The sequence below is a fragment of the Ursus maritimus genome, unplaced genomic scaffold (genome assembly GCF_017311325.1).
Source record: "Ursus maritimus isolate PB19 unplaced genomic scaffold, ASM1731132v1 scaffold_10, whole genome shotgun sequence".
NCBI classification, from domain to species: Eukaryota; Metazoa; Chordata; class Mammalia; order Carnivora; family Ursidae; genus Ursus; species Ursus maritimus.
The window spans coordinates 8,576,593-8,595,244 of NW_024423344.1; the positions used below are offsets into that span (position 1 = coordinate 8,576,593).

At 43.7% G+C, this 18,652-nt stretch overlaps 1 protein-coding gene across 1 annotated transcript in view; it reads right to left on the minus strand.

The window, feature by feature from the left end:
* Positions 1–18,652, minus strand: part of FLT3 (fms related receptor tyrosine kinase 3) — a 73,205-nt gene that overhangs the window by 23,184 nt on the left and 31,369 nt on the right. Inside the window, exons 5-13 of the mRNA XM_040621759.1 lie at positions 14,651–14,780; positions 12,789–12,916; positions 12,328–12,467; positions 12,077–12,230; positions 10,905–11,073; positions 2,540–2,643; positions 1,677–1,785; positions 978–1,156; positions 66–172 (exon numbers count right to left, since the gene is read on the minus strand). Coding sequence (XP_040477693.1) covers positions 66–172; positions 978–1,156; positions 1,677–1,785; positions 2,540–2,643; positions 10,905–11,073; positions 12,077–12,230; positions 12,328–12,467; positions 12,789–12,916; positions 14,651–14,780 — 1,220 coding nt within the window. The remainder of the gene's footprint in view (positions 1–65; positions 173–977; positions 1,157–1,676; positions 1,786–2,539; positions 2,644–10,904; positions 11,074–12,076; positions 12,231–12,327; positions 12,468–12,788; positions 12,917–14,650; positions 14,781–18,652) is intronic.

An 18,652-nucleotide genomic window follows, 5' to 3' on the forward strand; every position in this document is an offset into this window, starting at 1 on the left:
TCCATTAGCAACAGGCAGTCCCTCAGAAAAGGGAAACAGGGATGAATTTTTACCTTTGCTTTTACCTTTTTGTACTTGTGACAAATTAGCATGGTTAGAATGGCAATGAAGGGAAGACAAAGCCCGACTGTTGCATAGAAGGAGATGTTGTCTTGGATGAAAGGGAAGGGCCCTGCAAGGCAAGAGTGTCACTGAGTACTGAACCTATGTTCCTGGTTGATGGAGTGGAATCTCCTTATCGTCTCTCACCTCCTGTTTGAGAAACCATCATTTGCAGTCCTTGCAAGCACTTGACACATACTCACCTCCCCATGGAAAATCAGGCCATGTTCATCTAAAGGACAAGTTCCCTTCCTAGAAAATTCTGAATGATTTTGACCCTAGTTTTACAAATCGCTTACTAGGGTTATACAAATGACACCTAGTTAAACCATGGGATATATAAGTCAGATAAAAAAAAGAAGAGAGAGAAGTTTGTCCTCTCCTGACGAAGGTATCGTATGACCGCGAAGTTCGTTTGGGATGCTGGGGATTCTCACCTCTCAGTATAGGCGGGGAGTTTTCCGACTTGTTTAAGTATGGGGGGTTCTAAAAAACAAACTCAAAACTATAAAACACAGGCTAAAGGAACAGAAGGAGATTAACCAAGAGGGAAAATGGTAGAGACCCCAAATTACTGAATCAGTTTCTCTCGAATTGGCTCTTTCAGTAGATACTTCCTGTTCTGGGGGTTTATCGTTCTACCTCCATCCCTGAAACGCGTGAGTCACACTCACGTAAGTAGAAGTCACTCTGCCCCTGAATTACAAAATTGCATATGTTCAGTGGGGATTCTTGCCTGACTCAAGAGCCTTCTTGTCTCACACACCGAACCTACACGCTCTGGTGAAATTCCCCAAATAAAAGCCAGTGGCGGGGACGGCCTTCCAGTGGGGAATTCCTGGAGGTGGTACGTTGCGACAGCAGCTGATGGATACCTGACGAGTTTAAAAGGATTGTTTCACAAGATGTGCCAAGGGAATTGTAGGCACAGCACTTCACCAGGAATCCCTTCATGGCCTCACTCATGTTAAGGGTGCTGCTCGATATCCACTGGCCGAACACTTTTCTGTTAGCCTTTATATTCCAAATTCCTTCTGTGATCTCCTCTGTGCAGCTGAAAAGAAATGCCAGACAGAGAAGTTAGGCAGGCGGGGCTGTTGTCAGATGAGAAGTTAGGGTTTGTCTAGGGAGCTTTGAAAGGGATTCGCTGTTATAAGTCATCAGAAACAGGGGGAATGAAGCATGAGAGACTATGGACTCTGAGAAACAAACTGAGGGCCTCAGAGGGGAGGGAGTGGGGGAATGGGATAGACTGGTGATGGGTAGTAAGGAGGGCATGTGTTGCATGGTGCACTGGGTGTTATACGCAACTAATGAATCATCGAACTTTACATCAAAAACCAGGGCTGTACTGTGTGGTGACTAACATAATATAATAAAAAACATTAAAATAAAAAAAATAAGTCATCAGAAACAATCTGCGACCATTGAGAGTTATGGTTGACTCAGAAGGTAAATATTTTAAACACTTCATCCTTTCTTCTTAAACTGTATTCATGAGAAAGAGTCAACATGTCAGAGAGAGGGTGAGTTCTATGTTCTTCCAACGCAAGACACGCCGATGTCCTCCTTACTTGGAAGACTTGTCTGAACACTTCTTCCAGGTCCAAGATGGTAAGGGGTAGCCGTCAGAGGAACACGAAGCCTGACTTGCTGACGTCTCGGCTAGCACCTGAGGTTTCCCTATAGAGAATAACACGGAAAATAAGCTCCTGTGGTACGGGACTTTCCAGAAACGGCGTCAGCGTTCACTTCATCGAGGCTGCCAGTCTGCTCCAGGCCGTTTGTGCCTCGGCGAGGGTGTCTCATATGCAGGATGACTCAAGCCCTCTGGTTATTCCCTTTGCATCCCTTGTATGGAATTTTCTGTCCAGGCAGCCCTACCACCCATCTGTGAAACACCACTTCTCCACCGCCAGGCCCCTCCTGTAGCAAGGCGAGACGTGCACTCTGTGACCTCCGAGAATCAAAATGATTCTTAGCTTCAGGAGAAACCCCTACAGAAAGTCCAACGAAATGTACTCTCATCTTTTTATATCTTCTTCTTTTGAAGAAACAGAAATTACTAAGACAAACAAATGGCAAGTAATAGGACTTTTAGCTGTTCCCTAACATGACCTTTCAAGGTACCAAAGTCAATGAGACATTATACTAAAGTCTGTTCAGAGATGACATAGAAAATGTATCTTAGCTTCAAAGGAGGAACATGGAAGGAGATATGTAGATATCTATCTGTATCTATATCTATCTGTCTATAGACACAGATCCATATATAAATAAAGTCGGTAGAGTTGAAGTCAAATTTCAACACGTTTCAACATAAAAAAATAGCTTATAGCATCCCTTCTAAGCCATTACTTAGCTCTTTCTGGTCATAGTTAATACATACTGAAGGAGTTATGACATAAGAATGAAATTTCTCGATAATCGAACTTACTTCTTATGTTCAGCGTGAACATTTTTGTGAATTCGGCATCATCATTTTCTGCATGGAATATATATTCTCCTGGCTGGTGTTTATGGTTGCAAAACTTAGATATGCTGTTTGGAAAAGAATTAAAGACACACTTAGCCAGATTCTTATAGGAGACACTGAAATGAATGTCGGCATGCGTGGGAGTCTTCCTTGAGACTCTGACTCCCTGAAGTCCAGGGGACAAGGAGGTGTCTGTATGCTAGGCCCTTGCTACTCTAAGCGTGGTGCGGTCCACAGCTAAGTAACATCAGCATTGGTATTATCTAGGACCGTGTTTGAAATACAAAATTTCAGGTCCCACCCCAAACCTACCGACGGAGAGTCTGCATTTTTTTTTTAAAGATTTTATTTATTTACTTGACAGAGAGACAGCCAGCGAGAGAAGGAACACAGGCAGGGGGGAGTGGGAGAGGAAGAAGCAGGCTCCCAGCGGAGGAGCCCGATGTGGGGCTCGATCCCAGAACACCAGGATCACGCCCTGAGCCGAAGGCAGACACTTAACGACTGCGTCACCCAGGCGCCCCAAGAGTCTGCATTTTAAGATGATCTCCATGTGATTCATATGCACGTTAAAGGTTGAGAAACATTCCTGTAGGCTGGGCTTCCTAAAAGAGACAAGAACCTTCCTGCCCCTACTGTTCTATACATTCTGTACTCGTCTGACTTCCCAGATATATGGAAGAACCTCTATAGGGAGAGGAGCCCATGATCCCCCTGCTTCCTAAAAGGATGGCTCCCTGACATTAGTTCAAGGCAGGACCTATAACTGACTCTTGACTTTCATAGCAATTAACAGTGACGAGGGCTCAAATCCACTGCGTTTGTACAGAAATCTTCAGGTGGTTTCAGCAGGCTCCAGTATCTTCTTGGAGTGCTCATCAACCACTCAATGTATTTGGACATGGATAACTCAATCCTGGGGATTAGCCACCCTGCCTACCAGGTATATAGGATGCTGAATGTTAAAATAATGGGGAAATCAGGAAGATGCTGAAGATGGCTGAGCAGGAAAGGACCATCATGAGCAGTATTGTACTTTAGACGGATGCCAGGAGGAAAAGTTTACTGGAGAGAGGTCTGGAGGCAGTCGCAGTAACACAGGAATTTATTCGTTCATTCATTCATTCACTCACTCACTCATTCATTCATTCATTCTACTATCAGCGGTAGAATCTCCGTATTGGAGGAATCGGGGATACAACAGTGAGGTACAAGAGGTAAGTTTCTGTTCTCACAGAACTTTGCTTTGGTGGTGAAGGTAGACGAGCAGCTCCAGTAGAGTGTGGGAAGTCTGGTGAGAGCGGAAGTAAAAGTTCAGATTTGAGAATTCAGAGCACGCAAACACAAGTGCTGTCTAAGGCAGGGAAAATAGGAACGGACTGGAAAGAGCGAACCCAAGAGGCACCAGGAAAAAAGAACTAGAAGTGCTGTGGTGGGTGTGGAAGAGGGAGAGAGCAGAATCCCTGCTGATCTTGAAGATTCAACACCCGGATTTGACAACTGACTGACAGAGCAGCTTTGGAGCCCATGTTTATTCGACAGCAGTGTTCTGTGCCCTTAACTCCAGAGCTAAAGGGTAATTCTTTTTTTTTTTTTAAAGATTTTTTATTTACTTATTTGACAGAGAGAGAGAAAGGGAGAGAACAAGCAGGGGGAGCAGCAGGCAGAGGGAGAGGGAGAAGCAGGCTCCCCGCTGAGCAGGGAAGCCTGATGTGGGACTTGATCCCAGGACCCTAGAACTATATGACCTGAGCCGAAGGCAGCTGCTTAACCGACTGAGCTACCCAGGCGCCCTGCTAAAGGGTAATTCTGACTTTGTGTAGTGATAAGGGAATTTATTTCTCTGACCTATCGAAGTGAGCGTTTAACAAGTGTTTTGTTTGCCCTGTTTGCTTGTTTGTTTGCCCTGTTAACAGCAAGAAGGCTGAAGTAGAAAGTGGAATTTCTTATCCTGACCTACTTCTGGAAAACAAGGAAATGGTTGGTGCAGTGGAAGTGGTGGAAAGATGGGGAAACGCACCATTGTAACACTAGGGAGAAAAGTCAATGTAACTACTTGTGAGTCACAAGGCAGAGTTTAAGTGGCCCAAGAAGGGAAAGATGCGTGCTTCTAAAAGGGAAAACATTAATTCTCCCTGGACGATAGTCCAAGACTCTAAAGTAAGAAGAAAGGAGATAAAAAAGCAGCCAGTGTGGCTGGCCCGGCACCCTGCCAAAAGCACCAATCAATTGGATGGAAGAAGAAACTACCAATACAGTTTGTGGTTATCATCAGACCAAAGCAAAATGTTTTATACACTTTTTCTCTCCTAAGTCTTTTGTGCTGTCTTAATGGAGTATGATTTGCCATGGGATAGATGAGAGAGCTTCTGAAATGTTCTCACTCTTCCAGGTAGGAAATGGGTCACATACATAGCCTGAACACAAAGCCAAATACCCAGGTCCTTTTAAACTGCCTGGGCCCCCGTCCCACCCCTTTGAGGACAGGTAACCCTAGCAATAGCAACAACTGTGTCGCTGAACCTCCCCTGGGAATTCCAAGGGGACTAACCAACTAGGTGATCGGGAGATTCAAAACTTCCTCTTTCCCCTTAGGGTTTTTCTAAAAATGGCCAGCTGGCACGAGACGGGAGATCAGGACACTGGAGTTTACAGTGAAATAATATCTTGGGGACTAACACGTATTCTCATTACAACCATGCAAAGGGGTTTCTCCTCGGCATAACCGAAATGCAGGTCCTCTACTTTCTGTGTAGTGCCTGGAGCGGAGGCGCCGAGGAAGGGCAGGCTCTTTGCAGAGGCTCAGGGAGTACTTCTGCTATAAAATGAAGAATGCTTTATTCAAAGAGCAAGGGATTGTTGAAGTCAAATCAGCATGCAGAGACTAATAAAGCATGCACTGGGGAAGCTGAGAGCTTCTGAAACTGGAGAGCAAAGAGCTGACGGGACTGGAGCTGGCTTTACACAGCGCTGAGCGCCATCCCATCAGGAAGCCAGCCGTTCTGTCTCCCGCAGAATGCACCTGCGGCGGGGCTGGGGGACCACGGCCAGGCCGAAGTTGGATCTGATCTGTACGAACTTCTGTCCTGAGTTAGATAAAGATAGGAGGTGGGAGGAAGGCCCTGAGGATTTCGTATTACTCTGTATAATACCATGCTCGCTTTTATTTTATTTCAGGGGAGTCAGCAAGCTTGGGGCAATAGAACCATTAAACCCTGACGAACAAAGCATGGCACATCTCATCAGGAGGCACCCTTTATATCTAAATAACCAAAGAAATTGCTTGCATTTTTGTTTTCTTACACACTGGGTGTGGGACTTTTACACTTTTGAAATGAGTTGGTGTCCAGGGCCAGTAGAGTGAGGTGGTCAAAAACCTAGGCTCTGAAGTCAACTGTTTTTGCTAGAATCCCAACTCTGCCATTGCCCAGTGGTGTGACCTTGGGCAAGTCACTTAACCTCTCTGGACCTCCTCATCTGTAAAATGAAGACAGTAGTAGTATTGACCTCATGTGGTTGTGGAAGGAGAACGTTGTGTTACATTGTAATTAAATAGTTTTGTGTGATATGTCTTTAATGGTGCCCAGCTCACATATTGAACACAATATACGTGTTAGATTATCATTACTAGGACGCTTATTAAGTCCAGTAATCATCTTGAATATAAAAGAAATTTAGAAACTTTACTGTGGCGTATACTGTCAGTGAGAAAATCACATTAAAACAAAAACAAAGATGCAAAGAAAAAAAAAAACTAAAGCAAATGCCCATTAACAGGAGTCAGTCAAAACAAAATGGTCAAAAAAGTGGAACACTGTGCAGCTATTAAGATGATAATGTAAATAAGGTAAGATATAATATACTTATTACTATAGAGAGATGCTCATGATATATTTTAAATAAAAAATCAGGTTACAAATGGCAAAATTAATGTCATATTTGTACAAAAACCTGTATTTATATGTTCCTATCATGGTGGTTACATAGAAAGAGTCTGAAATAGAATCTCTAGAGGTTGAGTTATTGGTATTATTTCTATTTTTTTAAGGCAATTTCAGAAAACAAGAGTAAAGGAAGGGTACTGACTTTGCCCCATGTGGGCAAATAACAGCCTGTTTCCATCTTTCAAAAAATGGAATTATGGGTATTAAATGAGATACTCCACATACGGGACGTGCACATTGTCTGGTATGTGGTCAGAGTTTAAAGAAGTTTGCTTCGCTCTCAGTGAGCAGGGTCTTTGGGAGAAAGGAACAGCCCCGCTGCCCCAAACAGCAGCAGGGCTTGCTGGGGGCTCCTGGTGCTGCACCGAACCCACACGACTTTTCCCTCCTTTCTATATGAGTTCAAGGCCCATCTCTTTCCAGAAAAAAAAAAATCCACCCAAAGAGGCCCTATACACTTCTGCAATTACATATCATGTATTGATTTGAGAGCCTTCTCTTCTGTTAGTCTGTTCTTGAGAAGGACAGCATCTCACCGCCCAGAACTCACATGACCACCTCACTGCTGTTTCCCATAAGCGCTCCGTTAATGCTCGGTGTGTGCAGAACTCCAGGCTACGAGTGTTGGAAAATGAAATACTCCAGGGAAAAGAAAAACACAGGGATCGGGCAAGCTAAGGAGACTCTTTCAGAAGGAATCACTAAATAATTCTAACATCTTAAGGTTTGGGTTTTTTTTTTTTTTTTAAACACGAAACTGGGAAAAGCTAAGGCAGATTCAGCATTTCTAAGTAAGTCTCCAGGGACAGGACAGCAACAGATGAATAGCCTAGGACCTCTTCTTGAGATGAAGACATCAGGGCTGCTAGAAAATTACAGTGGGATAAAATGTCAACAAAACGGCCAGCCCTCACACTTGGGGTGTGATGTTTGAGGAAGTAAATAGGAGAAACGAAGCTGTGAAGGTGGGGAAGCTGAGACTTCTGGCACACACACTATGACCACACCATAGCCTTTTTTCACGAGGAGGGTTCCTGCTGGGGCCTTTCAGTTACAGCTACAAAAGCTCCTGTCGCTCTGCTTAGAAAGTCGTCTGCAGCAAACTGATTAAAATATGGTCCTTCAGGGGCGCCTGGGTGCTCAGTCGTTAAGCGTCTGCCTTCGGCTCAGGGCGTGATCCCAGCGTTCTGGGATCGAGCCCCACATCAGGCTCCTCCGCTATGAGCCTGCTTCTTCCTCTCCCACTCCCCCTGCTTGTGTTCCCTCTCTCACTGGCTGTCTCTCTCTGTCAAATAAATAAATAAAATCTTAAAAAAAAAATATGGTCCTTCACAAACAAATTTCAGTTTGGTTAAAATGTTGAACATAAGTGGTAAGGAAGGGAAAGGAGTCTCACTGTATGATTTTTTTAGCTTATTAGTAAATTGGAAACCTTTTATCACAAAAAGGGGGCAAAAACTCAGATTATAATTGAGTCGGTCACCTGCTGTCTCCGCACAGAGCCTGCTGTGGAGAGCAGAAGACATGCAGGGCACTCACTCGAAGCTACGTTTAGATTTTCCGTTATTCATTTTTTGTTCAGTATTTTGAGCATCTTTTTCATGAAGAAGGAGGCTGCATCCTCCCTTCGTATGTGGCGGATACGGTGACGCATGGTATCGGTGCACCATTATCGCCGACAACTCTGTACCCGGTGCGTCAGTGTGAGTGTCATGTGTGTGGTCCTTGCACGGCACAGAGGCGGCCACTGACTCATTCTGGCCCAGGCTACGCATCACCACCTGCAGGGGTGATGATGAATTCATTCGTTTATTAAATACACGTTGCCTCAACGAGGTGTTGTATGAAGACAGAGAGACAACAGAGCGCCCCTCCTGTGGAGCTGATAAACTCACAGGCGAGATTCAACACACAAAGAGGTTAACTGTATTACCGGGTAATTATGAATGGAAGAGGCACAGAACGCTCTAAGAATCAGATTAATAAACAAACCTGATTTCTTCACTTGGCTACCTCTACAGGTGAATTGCTGGGGGTCCGGGGTACAGACCGTGACCACGGAATGAAATGGAATTCACTAGCCCGTTAGATGGGCCCGTGACCCGTAGAGCAGAGACATGGTCCTCTAATCTGTGATTCTATAAAAACTCAAGAGATTGTGCCAGAAGTCAGCAGCAAAGGAGCAGTGAATCATCGCCCAGGTGCCTCTTGCCTTTGAATGTGCCTATCTAATTTTGGGGGGTGGGGGGTGGGGAGAGAGAAAGAGACATTACCTTATTCCTTCTTGTAGACCCTCACAGCATCAAGCCCATCAGGAAGATATTTAAGGGATATTTGTGGAATTAAATCGAATTGATCCTCCAGGTCTTTGAATCAGGTTCAAAAGAGAATCCCATAGCACTAAGAGCTTCTCTGACACGGGGTCACAATACAAAGAAGGGAGTGGGTGTTGACACCACTGATATCCATCTGAACACAGGCCTGTGGCGGTCAATTCAGTAGAAAGACAGGAGCTGACTCCCTGGCCGCCCGCTTTCAAAAGTTAGATAATTCAGAGTAAGAGCTTCTGCAATGGGGTCATCCCACTGAGGCAGTGGTTCTCAACCCCAGGCAATTTTTCCAAATCAGGGACATTTGGCAATGTCTGGAGATATTTTGGGTTGTCACAACTGGGGGCGGGGTTTCTACTGATACCCAGGGGATGGAGGCCAGGGACTCGGCTAAACATCGTACAATGCATAGGTCAGCCCCCAGGACAAAGAATCATCCAGCCCAAGATGTCAATAGTTTGCTTTTCAGAAACCCCAAGTCAGGGAAGTGGGTATTGGTCAGCTCACAGGTCAAAGGCTGTGTACTTAATTAACTAAAAAATGAATGCTTTGAACATTAAGAGGTTAGGGCAAGAGAGGGTTCTATGCAAACTCTGCATTAGAGCCTTTTAAAAAATGCAAACAAGGATCCGTTATAAATCATTTTGCGGCATGGAGAATAGCACATGAATTGTGAAACAGAGAAGAATCCAGTTTAAAAAAACAAAACAAAACTCGTTCCCTTCACCTGGACCAATGCTATCCAATAGAAACAGAATACAAGCTATATATGTAATTGTAAATTTTCCAGTTAGCTATAAAAAAGAAAAATAAGTAGGGGCGCCTGGGTAGTGCAGCGGTTAAGCGTCTGCCTTCGGCTCAGGGCGTGATCCCAGTGTTCTGGGTTCGAGCCCCACATCAGGCTTCTCCACTAAGACCCTGCTTCTCCCTCTCCCACTCCCCCTGCTTGTGTTCCCTCTCTCGCTGGCTGTCTCTCTCTGTCGAATAAATAAATAAAATCTTTAAAAAAAAAAAGAAAAATAAGTAAAAAGTAATCATTGATTTTATTTAACTTGATATATCTAAAATACTCTGATTTAACGTACGATCAGTATAAAAACTGAGATATTTTACAGTCTATTTTTTTCACACTAGGTCTTCAAAATCTAGTGTGTATTTTACAGTCACGGCACACCTCAATCTGGACTAACCCGTTTCAAGTACTCAACAGCCATACGTGGCTGGTAGCTGGCACGCAGACTAGACCTGGGATAGGAATCACCAGAGGGGATGAAAAATGTAGAATCTGGGCATTTTGCCCCAATTATTGAGCATGTCTAGAATGGGAGCCAGGAATCCACGTTTTTAACATTTGCCCAGATGATGCCTATGGAAGTGGTTTATGGATCAGATGTCAGGAAACGACTAGAACACTGACTTGCTTGAGAGATGACAAGTGCCTTTCAGGCGCTCAGAGTCTAGCATGAAATCAGGTTACATAGGACTACGTTTAAGAGGTAAGAGGTGTCATAACTATAGAAAACACAAGAAAAAAAGTTGTTTTCTGTTTTCCAAAGAGGGAACGAAGTGTTTCTTCCAGAGGACAATCTTGAACACAGCCGTACAAATCCCCAGGAAAATGAAATTTTCCTTCAGCATTCATTCTTAGGCTATTTCTGCATTTACATTTTTGAAAAGTTAAATCAATACGCTTATAGGTAATGTTTTGCTGTTTTTAAGGGGTTTTACTTCCTCAATCATCTGCGTATGTACAAGGGAGATTCTGTATACTGAAGCACAGTACTCTCAAATAGGAAGTAACGATCTAGTGACTCAGAAAATGCCACGGAACCATCCTCAAACTCACAGGATTCTTTCTGGGTTTTGTGCAGTGGGTTACACTATTTGAACTGATGAGAAGACTATTACAATGGCTTCATCTCTGCTTTTTCTTTTCTTGTCTTCCAAGTCAACTCAATAAAATATAAACTCGTAATACGAAACTGCTCTTCTGGGGGCAAGAAGGAGGGTTGCGCTAAGCCTGGTGAGCCCCCCAACTCTTTGTTGGCTTACCTGTACCCATCATCAAGGCCACTCTGCTCACAAGGAAACGATTTTCGAGAGAAGGTCCATGTACATCTGATTTGTGGGTACGCTTTAAACCTGACAGAAAAACAAAACTCTTCATACTGGTCAATCTCATAATCTTCATTTGATTTGGAAGCGTTTATAAATCCCTTTTCTGTAAAAAAAAAAAAAGAGTACATTTATAAATTAGATGGGATTCATACAGACATACATTGAAAAGATACAATAAATGTTTATTCATCAGTTTAACATAAGAAAACTCTGATGTGGGCATGCCGCAGGTCAGAATTGATAATCTGACAAGAAAAACAGAAGTCCTATCCCCAGTTATAAGCCTGGGTTCCTCACCTTCTGCAGTCAAGAGTCCTCTAAGAATTGGATGTAAATAATTGACTTCTTTCGCAAAGAAATGTATATAAAATCAACCTCCAGATTTTGTGGACAATTTCAAGAGATCGAAGGGCTCCCCCAGCCCAGCCAAGCACGTCCACACGGGGGATCTGACGGACAGAATTTGGAAGCCCTCTACTGAGTCACAACAGCTCTCGGTGACTGACGCATCCCACATAAAACCATCTCGGGCACAACTAGAACAATCCAGCCAGCAGTATTCACCCGGTTTCTTTATGGAGCACTTCTTTATTAGTTTGCAATGACAATCACTTCGTTTCCTAGCATTTTCAGTACGGCTGGTCTGAGATTTCTTAAGTGTGGTTATTTTCCAATCCTACGCAGCCCCCCAATTTCCGTGCATGTAAGTGCTTGTCCCTTCTGTCATTGCCTTGGTTCTCAGAATGAGTATTTATCAAGTGCCTATTTTGCGTCAGGCTCTCTACCAGGTTCTGGGACCCCAAGGATAGAAGGGATTATTCCCGTCCTAGGAAACTTAGTCTCTTGGTAGACAAGCACCCGCCAAAAGATGGGCACATTAAAATGACAATGCAAAGACCCCGCAAAGACAGTGGCATTCAAGCGAGCATGGCTCAAGTGGAAAGGAAGGGCGGAGGCAGCTTCTATTTACAAAACTGTGCTATTTCAGTCTGTTCTCAGCTTTGATACCAACGTCTACCGGCATCAGCATTTGCAGTACCTACCTCCCGGTCCACACTAAAGCAACCGAAAGCATCAGTAAAGATTGCGTGAGCAGCCTGCTTTACCTAGGATGGTAACCAAAGCTGATTTACTGGGATGCTCTGAGGAGGAACAGGTGTAATAGCCGGTGTCGTTCCTTCCCACGGATGTTACGAAAGCAAACAGGACCCGTATCATAGTTCTGTTTGTGGAGTAGGTACTCATCTCAAAGTAGCGGCCCTAGATTTTAATACAACAGAGTCTGAATTTAATGACTTCAACCCATACTCTGCGTCCATTGTTTCTGCAGTTCCAGAATGCAAACTCGGCACATTACCTCTTCCAGGGCTTTATTTTCTAGCTCCCAGCTGAGTCCGAATCCGTGGTTTACATGAACGGCTTTGCACCTTATCCACAAGGGTTCCCCTACTTTCAGAAATAACTGTGGCGGTGTGGTCTGAGGCGTCTGATTTAGATCTGGGAGGACGAAAACATCCCGAGTGAGAAAACAAGGTGATTTCCCCCCCGCCTCATTGCAAAATACTTCCCGAACATTCTGAAGAACAAAGATTGTACCGTCATCTCAAATGTTAGGAGCTGCTTGGATAGAAGAATCCTTTAGAGACTGTCTATCCTTTCATAAAGAAATCAGCAGCTCCAGAATCCGAAATTTCTAAGTGGCATAAAGAACTATGGCAGCTCTGAAGGTGAGTGATGACCTAAGCAGTCACTGTGAGTCTCGGGTTTTTCCTCGGGAATAGTCACTGGAAAGAGAAGAAGCCCAGCTCATGGTCCTACCTATTGTGAACAGCTTGGTACACTCCCTGCCCAGCTCGTTTCTTGCACAGCACCTTATGTCTGTTCCAAACAGCTCATGAAGCACACTTCCCTCCTTTGTAACAACAGCGGGACTCTCCCCTTTACAGCTGCAATCAGAAAAAAAGAGCCATCTAACCAAACACCTTTTAAAATTACAAATGAAAGTGTGGGAGAAAAACAAAGTGAAAGGTTCTAGAGCCTGTTTAAGAAAAAGGAACGGGGTCTAAAGGTATACCGAAATCTAAGGTTTCTAATGAGTGAGTCATTATCTCAACGAATTAGAATAACACTAAAAAACCCAAAAAACTAGAATAACACTAGACAGAATTACATACTTTCTTTTCTCTTTTTTTCTTGTGAGCTCTAACCTCAGTGTGGGGCTCGAGCTTATCACAGGAGATCAGCTGTCCCACAGTCTCCGGACTGAGCCAGCCAGGAACCTCAAATCACATACATTTTATGTAAGTTTAAATTTGGGGGGGTTTGGTGACCTCTTTTGTTGTTGTTGTTTAGAGAGAGAGAGAGAAAATGAATGGAGAAAGGAGACAGAAAGAGGGAAAAAAGACAAGAGAAAGGGAAAAGCACCATTAGGTTTCAATACAGCTTAACAAGGTGAGCATCTTTTCTTTGAAGCCCAGAAGAGGACGAAGACGGAGAGGAAGAGAAGAAAGTAGCAGAAGTCACCCGTCCGCAGAGCCCACGAGGAAGAGGTGAGGTGTGACTCAGGAGAGAAGTCAGAGGGTCTCAGGTACCCCTCACCACCACCCCCATCCCTTCACCCCCCTCTCCATCCCTTTACCACCACCCCACCCACCACACACTCCGCCCACACCCCCACATCCCCCACCCTTCCTCAGACCCTCATCCCTCCTCAGCCCCCCACCCTCACGTCTTTCTTCCCACCGCCACCCCCTCCACCATCTCACCACCTCCACCCGCTCCCTCTCTTCCGCGCCCCCACCCCCTCAGCTCTCACCATTACCCCTCAGGCCCCGCCCTCTCAGGCCCCCACTCCACCCCATCACCACCACCAGGGCCCCACTTGGCCCCACCTTACCCCCACCCTCACCTCCTCATCCTTAACCCCACGCCCTGACACCCCCTTTTCAGCATAAGGCAGACTTGGATTCCTCCCCGAGAGTTGCCCTAACCACTGTCCCTCCGAGAGCAGGGATTGATTTTGGAGCCTGTGGATGACCACCCCTCCCTTACCACTTTACTCAAATGTGTTCTTTTCTTTGTTGACATATCCTTCCTTCAGGGTAGTTTTTTCTTATTTTAAAACAACAATCATTGGGTTCTTGCAGAAAACTTGGAAAATACAGAAAAACCCAAAGAAAAGAATTTTAATTGTCCATATTCCTACCACTCTGAGATAACAGCTATTACTATTTTGGGGTGTACATTGCCCATCTTTTTCTCCTCCTTATACACACCTTACATACGCATCTATAGGTAACCCCTTCTTTTTCCTCTAAAATTTGTGATCACATTCCTATCACTTGGTAACCTAACTTTTTACTTTTTCTCCTTCTACTTAGTTCCATTTTTCACTAAAATTGTTTAGTCAATTTTACTTAGTTCAAGCTGCATGTCTTCTCATTTTGTGAGAACTTAGCTATGGCACGTATGGAAAACAAAAGTAAACATTTATAAGGTTCTGTCTGCCAGGCGCCAGCCATTGGAGGAACCTCACATGTATCGATTCATTTCCTCACTGTAGCGTTTCCCACCCCCATTCCGCCGATGAGCCGATTGATACATACAGTGTGATGTCAGCTCTATTAGAAAACGACCAAACAGTAAAGCAATCATAGCAACTACATCTATAAATGTCGTACCTTTCACTCTGTGAATCGCAGAACACCCATTCCACGGTCGGTTCTGGAATGCTCTCAGATATGCAGACCAGGGCGTCCTGATTTTCCATTTTTCTGAAGAAAGGTCTCCTTAATGTGTAAAGCAGTGTACCTAGAGTATCATAAATTATTAACATTTTAATATTTTAAAACTAATTGTCTTAGCCACCCCCTCAAAAGAAGAATTCTACATCACTAAGAAAATTTTAATATTTTATACCAAAGCAGAATCTTCTGCTCCCCTCCAAATATATGCAATAACGTATTCCCTCCTTTCTAATATATTAAATTCAACTCTGGATGAAATGCCAACTTTAGCATTTGTCCTCTTAGCTCATTTCTTGGGGCATTTCATAAACCTACACACAAGTAAAGTTAAGTGGAGTGTGGTCTGGTAAAAATACAAATAGTGATTTGCATAGGAAAAAGAAAACTAGAAATAACATAAAGTTTAAAGCCCGTGTATTGAAGACTCAACTGGTTTCCCATGATTTTATCTAGAACTAGGCAGAAATACACTGATTTAAAAACACAGAAATACAGGAGGATAGAGTTAGAATTGGAACAGAATTCAGAGGTTCAGTTTGGCTTCCCATTCTTTTTGGACCATCACACCTCCCACCTCCCCCCGTCTTCTGCTCCCCGCAATGCTTAACATTACAAACTTCCACTTCTGAGTGGACCCCTCTAGCGACAGGAGTTCACTACCTCCCAGGCCAGGGTAGATCATTCCATTTTTCAAGAAACCTTTTCCTTTAAAAGAAAATTTCCCTGTTCTAAATTCCAATCTCTGGCCTTATAATTCATTTTGTTTAAAAATATTATGTAATACATATATATACTTATATGCACATAAAAGAATATGTGAAATGTAAATTTTGAAGCGTAATAATAAACAAATTCCCATAGGCCCATATCCAACTTAATAACTGGAATATTAATAAATATCTTCAAATCTACTTTTATGCTCCCCACCATCTCAACCCTAGGTAACCTTTATCCTGAATTTTGTGTTTATCATTCCTGTGCTTTTAAAAATATTTTCACCACACAGATGTGTGTCCCCAAACAATATATTGGTTTGCTTTGCTTGTTTCTGATCTTCAGAATATGGTATCCCTCAATATGTAGTCTTCCATAACTTCATTTTCTCATCCAACCTTATGTTGCTGATTCATCCTTGGTTTTGCATGTAGCTATACTATATTTGTTTTTTTACCGCTACACAGTATTCCATCGGTGAATATATTACCATCTATTATTCCATTTTCTTGTAATGGACATTTGGCTTATTACCAGTCTGTTGCATTTACCGACAATGGCGCTATGAACCTTCTGTACATTTCTACTGAGGCAGGTGTGTAAGTTTCTTTAATATACCTAGGAGGGGACCTGCTGCTTTATGTGATATGAGCACCTTTCGCTTTACACACAGCGATAATCTGCTTTCCAAAGTGGTTGTACTGATTTAACTTATGCAGCAGGACATGAGATTTCCCGTTGTTCTGTCTACTCACTCTTAGTTTTCAGCAATCTAGTGGGTATAAAATGGTATCTCAGTGTGGTCTTTTTTTTTTTTTTAAGATTTTATTTATTTATTTGACAGAGAGAGAGAGAGCACACAAGGAGGGGCAGGAGCAGAGGTAGAGGGAGAAGCAGGCTCCCTGCTGAGCAGGGAGCCCAACATGGGACTCGATCCCAGGACCCCAGGATCATGACGTGAGCCAAAGGCCGACGCTTAACTGACTGAGCCCACCCCCTCCAGGTCGCCCCTCTCAGTGTGGTCTTAATTTGGTTTTCTCACTTATTATTTTAACATATTTATTGACCATTTACGTTTCATGTTCTGAAAGTGAAATGCCCACTCATGTCTTTCGTTCATTTTTCTACTGTTTTTTTCTTACTGATTTATAGAAGCTCTTTACCTATTATGATTATTAATCCTTTGTTGATTATGTGAATATCTTTTTTCATTATGTGGTGATTTTTATTCTTTCCTGCAATTTCGGACCATTGGTCCCAACTCTACCCTCTGGAGCAATTTTTTTTTTTAAGTGTAGCTTTACTTCCACATGAAAATCTTTCAGATATTGAAAATCAGAAACAAAGGTCAAGGGAGATAATTACCATCTACGGTGTTTTATTTTTATTATTATTTTTTAAATACTTTATTTATTTATCTATTGGAGAGAGAGAGAGAGGAGGAGAAAGATGGAGAGAGAGCAAGCAGGGGGAGGGAGAAGGACAAGCAGACTCCGAGCTGAGTGTGCAGTCCAACATAGGCCTGATCCACGACCCTGAGGTCATGACCCCAGCTGAAACCAAGAGTCAGTCACCCAACCAGCTGAGCCACTCAGGTGCCCCCTCGCCATCCAAGGTATTTTAACTAGTTAGGCCAGGTTCCTTGACTCATATGGCAGAAAAGTACATTACATTACACTGCCATCAGTCTCCTCCCTTCAAAAGATTTCCTTCTCTGTGCTAAACATTCTCAAGTCCTTCAGGTGTTAGAATTTAAGAAATTCCAAGTTCTTCACTATCTGATTGCTCTGTTTTGTCCATATCCATCTGAGAAGAATAATCATCCATTCGTTTCCTGAACCTAGACATTCCATTCTCACAAACACTGCCCAGGTTCAGCTTTCCTTTTTTTTTTTTTTTTTTTTTTTTTTTTTTTTTTTAGCAACCAGGCCTTAACTGCTGGTTACTGCTAACCTGTGGTTTGCTGGTGAACCCTTTCCTCTTTTTCGCATTGACTGTTGCCAACTCTCCCCCACCTGATTTTTTTTTAACCTCACCACCTAGAATGTTAAAAGCATGTTACAATTTACTTGAATAGTTGTTGTCATGTTTTTACACTATAAATCTTAAGTGAAAAGAAGATACCCTACATATAATACAGACAACAGCAGACACCACTCATCCGACACAAATTCAACTCTAAACACTTGGCAAAAAAAGAAGGAAAGCAAGGAATCTCTGATTCCCTTCCAACCTGAAGCACACAGACTCACTGTCCCACAGAGTTGGGTCAGGGACTGAGGAGGGGACAGGGAAAATGACCAAAATCAAAGAGAAACAAAAGGTATCTCTTGATTTTTGAGCTTCTAGGCCTCTGGTTGGTCCTATAAATTTCAGAGTAAACGGAAGGGCTTTTCAGAAATTTTGACAAATTTTGACTTTACCAGATTTTTTGCCTTACAGGCCAATTTTAGAAACCTACCACCCCACCCCGGCCCCAGTTAAGATGACACTTCTGGGAATCTAAATGGCCACAGGTGCTCTTTCTTTTAGCAGCTACGACCACAAGCTCCAGTGCAGTGTGGTGCAGACTGTGTAGACTTGGCCTCTAGTGGTGCCCAGTGTGTCCGGTTTCCCACCCGTGTGAAGGCGGGATTGCTGTGAGGCTGTGAGATGGTACATGCGGCATCCCCTCAGCAAAGACGGTACTTGCAGAACACCGTCCGTGGTTATCTCTGAGCCAGGGCACCTCTGTGGGCTGGACACTCGTGCACCACACCCTGGCTTTGCACCTTCAAGTCACTGACAAGGAAGAGGGGGCTCAGGTGTGGCCAGGGAACCTAATTTAAAATGGCATAAGGGCGCCTGGGTGGCTCAGTCGGTTTAGCGACTGCCTTGGCTCAGGTCATGATCCTGGGGTTCTGGGATCGAGCCCCACATCAGGCTCCTTGCCCAGTGGGGAGTCCTCTTCTCCTTCTCCCTCTGCCTGCCGCTCCCCCTGCTTGCGCTCTCTCTCTCTCTGTGTCAAATAAATAAATAAAATCTAAACAATAAAATAAAAAAAAAAGGCATAAACCGAGACTTTTGGGAGCACTGCCTTGATCCCTAAAGGCAGTAGGACGCTTAGGAAGGCACCTACCTCTAGCCCCCGCATGTCATGTGAGGTCAAGCGTTCACACAGTGAACCCACAGTGCCGCGTCTGTGCAGTTGCTAGGCCTGTGCATAACTGGGAGGAAACGAGA